Source organism: Chiloscyllium plagiosum, chromosome 33 (genome assembly GCF_004010195.1).
Source record: "Chiloscyllium plagiosum isolate BGI_BamShark_2017 chromosome 33, ASM401019v2, whole genome shotgun sequence".
Lineage (NCBI taxonomy): Eukaryota > Metazoa > Chordata > Chondrichthyes > Orectolobiformes > Hemiscylliidae > Chiloscyllium > Chiloscyllium plagiosum.
The window spans coordinates 42,814,754-42,818,571 of NC_057742.1; the positions used below are offsets into that span (position 1 = coordinate 42,814,754).

General features: G+C 44.0%; 1 protein-coding gene across 1 annotated transcript in view; it reads left to right on the forward strand.

The window, feature by feature from the left end:
- Positions 1–1,545, forward strand: part of LOC122539648 (peptide transporter family 1-like) — a 55,810-nt gene extending 54,265 nt beyond the window's left edge. The window contains exon 12 of the mRNA XM_043674646.1: positions 312–1,545. Coding sequence (XP_043530581.1) covers positions 312–524 — 213 coding nt within the window. The 3' untranslated portion in view covers positions 525–1,545. The remainder of the gene's footprint in view (positions 1–311) is intronic.
- Positions 1,546–3,818: the final 2,273 nt, after the last annotated feature.

Below are 3,818 nucleotides of genomic sequence, written 5' to 3' on the forward strand. Positions count from 1 at the left end.
CACCCTGGAGGCTCCCTGCCTCCATTCCTGATGAAGGGTTTTTGCCCGAAATGTCGATTCTCCTGCTCCTCGGATGCTGCCTGACCTGCTGTGCTTTTCCAGCACCACTCTGATCTAGACTCTGATCTCCAGCATCTGCAGTCCTCACTTTTGCCTTAGTTTGCTGTCCTGCTCACCAGGCGATATTTTTATGGTCCAGTCATAGAATGAGTGAGAGTGGTTCAGAAGGAGTATATTTATTTTGTGCTGCATGTAACCCCTGTTGTTAAGATTCACTAATGCATGTCATTTTATTTCTCTTCTGGTAACAGGCAGTGGAATTTTTTGTGTTCGCTTTACTCATGGCACTGATCTCATTGATCTTCATCATCACAGCAAGGTTTTATAAATACCACCCTATCGATACCAAAGGTGATTACCATCATGAGGCTGACAAAGAAACTGAATCTGACAGCCTCAGCTCAGAGGTAAAGGCACCTCCATCATATACAGGTGAAGAGAACAAACCCCAAGCCAACAGGTAGCTGTTCAGGAGACAAGTGGACCGTCTTCCAGAGACCTGCCAAAACAAAAGGCCACTATGTAGAACCAGCAATTGTGTGTGTGTGCGTACACATATGTGAGTGTGTGAGAGAGTGACTGCGTGTGTAAGAGAGAGGGACTGTGTGTGTGTGTGAGAGAGAGAGGGATTGTGTGTGTGAGAGAGGGACTGTGTGTGTGTCTGTGTTTGAAAGGTAGCTGCATTGCGTGTGTGCCTGCTTGTACAGTACTTATTTCTCATTTCCATTACCATTCATTTAATTAATTTCAAGCATTTATTGTAAAGAAATGCTTGGCCTCAGCCAGCACACGTTTAATATTAACGTGGAGGTTAAGTTGTAATGATGTGGAAAGTAGGAGCTAATTCTATCTCAACACACCTTCAGCAGACCTTAACAAGACTCCAAACAAATGTGTGAGCTATTGTGGAGATTGGCATCCCTATATACCTCTGCAATTTGCCTGCATTGGAATAAAGTAAATGTGTGCAATAAGGTTGAAGTTGCTGTAACAAAGCCACCTGAAACATTTTGATCGGGGGATGGGGGTCACCGTCTCAGAGCTAGTTACTACTGGAGGCAAGGAGCATCCCCACTCAATTCCCATTGTAATAACCGCAGACCTCTGCAAGCTTCCACATTGTTATTCAAGTTTGTCCACCTACACGTTTCTATAAATATGGCTTCCAAAACTCTCCACAAAAGGATTTTTCCTTGCATTCTGTCCAAGATTTTTATACTGTTATTATCAAGGTTAGTCAGTAACTCTAGTGTGATTGTAAGATGCGAGTACTGAGATGACGGTAGGTTAAATCAATCAAGTTTGCTATTTCATCTGTATTGATTTCTGTGTGCTCTGACATCATCTGCTCCATTCCATCCAGTGATGATGACCAAGTGAGTGTCTTTGCAGTGATACATGTCAGAATGCCATGTGTGGGTTTCCTCCGGGTGCTCCGGTTTCCTCCCACAGTCCAAAGATGTGCAGGTCAGGTGAATTGGCCACGCTAAATTGCCCATAGTGTTAGGTTAGTGGTATGGGTGGGTTGCGCTTCAGCGGGTCGGTGTGGACTTGTTGGGCCGAAGGGCCTGTTTCCACACTGTAATCTAATCTAATGCCAGGCCCTTTGGGTGTACTCATGTTTAAATGACCATCAATAGTCCGGCCTGACCAGCTGTTCCACTGGCAGTCACTATTGGTACTCAGATAGGTTCTTTAATTCATTATCAATCACAGGGTATCTCACTAGGAGTCAAAAAATATAGCACTGGAAAAGCACAGCTGGTCAGGCATCATCTGAGGAGCAGGAGAATCAACGTTTTGGGCATAAACCCATCATCAGGAATGAAGGACTTATGCCCGAAATGTCGACTCTCCTGATTGACTCACCATATTTTACAACTTTGATCTCCAGCATCTGTCTGATCTGTCTGTCTCACTAGGGCCCAGACAAGCGTAGACACTACGTAGGCAAATGGAAGATAACGCTATGGAATGATTCCAAGCCCCTCAGAAATACCTACATTCCTTTGGAAATTGCAATGCCCTTGACCAGAGAGGTCACATGTAATAGCCAAGAGTCTCTAGTCTTACAGAGGCAATTATTCCCATTCTGTCTAATACACATTAATGAGACCAGGATTGTGTGTGGACCCAAGAAAAATGTAACCCATTTGACATTCTCATGTGCCTGGTGTTCGGGGTGTCTCCAGTCAGTCAGGAACATATCTAAAGCTGATATGGGCCACACAACAACTCTCTAGTCAGGCAAATTGACTGTGGCCAACGTATGGGCAAACAGACTAGAATCCATTCCTCTTCTTTCAGTCAAGAAAGGTCACTGGAAACTGAATGATATCCTGATAATACCGTTTTTACACAAGACTGGTCGTAGGGCACCTTTTGGTTGTATGCCATTCATACAGCTGGAAGAGCTGCACCAGAAGACATTAAAGGTACATTGACTGAACACACATTACTTTAACATGTAGGCCTAGAGGATTAAACAAGGTTCACAGTTGTGTATGGAAGATACTGTGTGTGTGCTGAAAATGTGTTGCTGGAAAAGCGCAGCAGGTCAGGCAGCATCCAAGGAACAGGAGAATCGACGTTTCGGGCATAAGCCCTCCGTCGATTCTCCTGTTCCCTAGATGCTGCCTGACCTGCTGCGCTTTTCCAGCAACACAATTTCAGCTCTGATCTCCAGCATCTGCAGTCCTCACTTTCTCCATACTGTGTGTGTGGTCAATTATTGGTGCAAGTGAGAATTTATTTTTTGTTAGTGTGTGTGAATGCGTTTATATATGTTAGTGTGTCTGTGTAATTGAGAGTGTCTGATTGTTTAGCTATGTGAGCGAATATGTCTGAGTGTTTGAGAGAGTGAATGAGTACCTTTATACCCATATGTGTATAATTTTGTGCATCTGTATGTGTGTGTCCCTGATTATTTATGAGTTGTGTAGCTGTGTATGAGACCTCTGTCACTGTTTGTTACTTTCAGTCTGACACTGATCTCTGAATGCATGTGTGGATGATATTGTTGCTGGACAGTCCTTTGAAAAGAATAATGTGCAATAATAAAATTAAATGGTATGTGGTTAATTTGTAAGCACTGATCTGATTATTCTCAGAAGATTAATAACCTGCTGCATACCTCTCCAGGGAATGTTAAATTGACAATAACAATATCAATTCCAGCGAAATTTGTTTCAAGTTCCTCAGCTGAAAAGCAATCAGAAGCCAGATAACTCAGCTTGTGACAGCCGCTGTTGACGTTGGTTAGGGGAGGGGAGGGTGTGGACCAGACTGTATCATTTCTGTAGAGAATGTGTTTCTCCACTCCAGTTACCCAACTGGAATACAGCCCTGTAATTGGAAGAAACAGCTGACCCAATTAAGACTGGACGACCTGGGACACTGGAACAGAAAGGTCGGAAGAATGATTAGATGCGTATCTTTAAAATTATGATAGAATGTGATTGGGTAAGCTTCAGAAATATGTTTCTGCTGGTGGGGCATTCAAAATTAGCATCATAAATATTAGCTGAAAATGTGTTGCTGGAAAAGCGCAGCAGGTCAGGCAGCATCCAGGGAACAGGAGAATCGACGTTTCGGGCATACGCCCTTCTTCAGGAATGAGGAAAGTGTGTCCAGCAGGCTAAGATAAAAGGTAGGGAGGAGGGACTTGGGGGAGGGGCGTCGGAAATGTGATAGGTGGAAAGAGGTCAAGGTGAGGGTGATAGGTCAGACTGGGGTGGGGGCGGAGAGGTCGGGAAGAA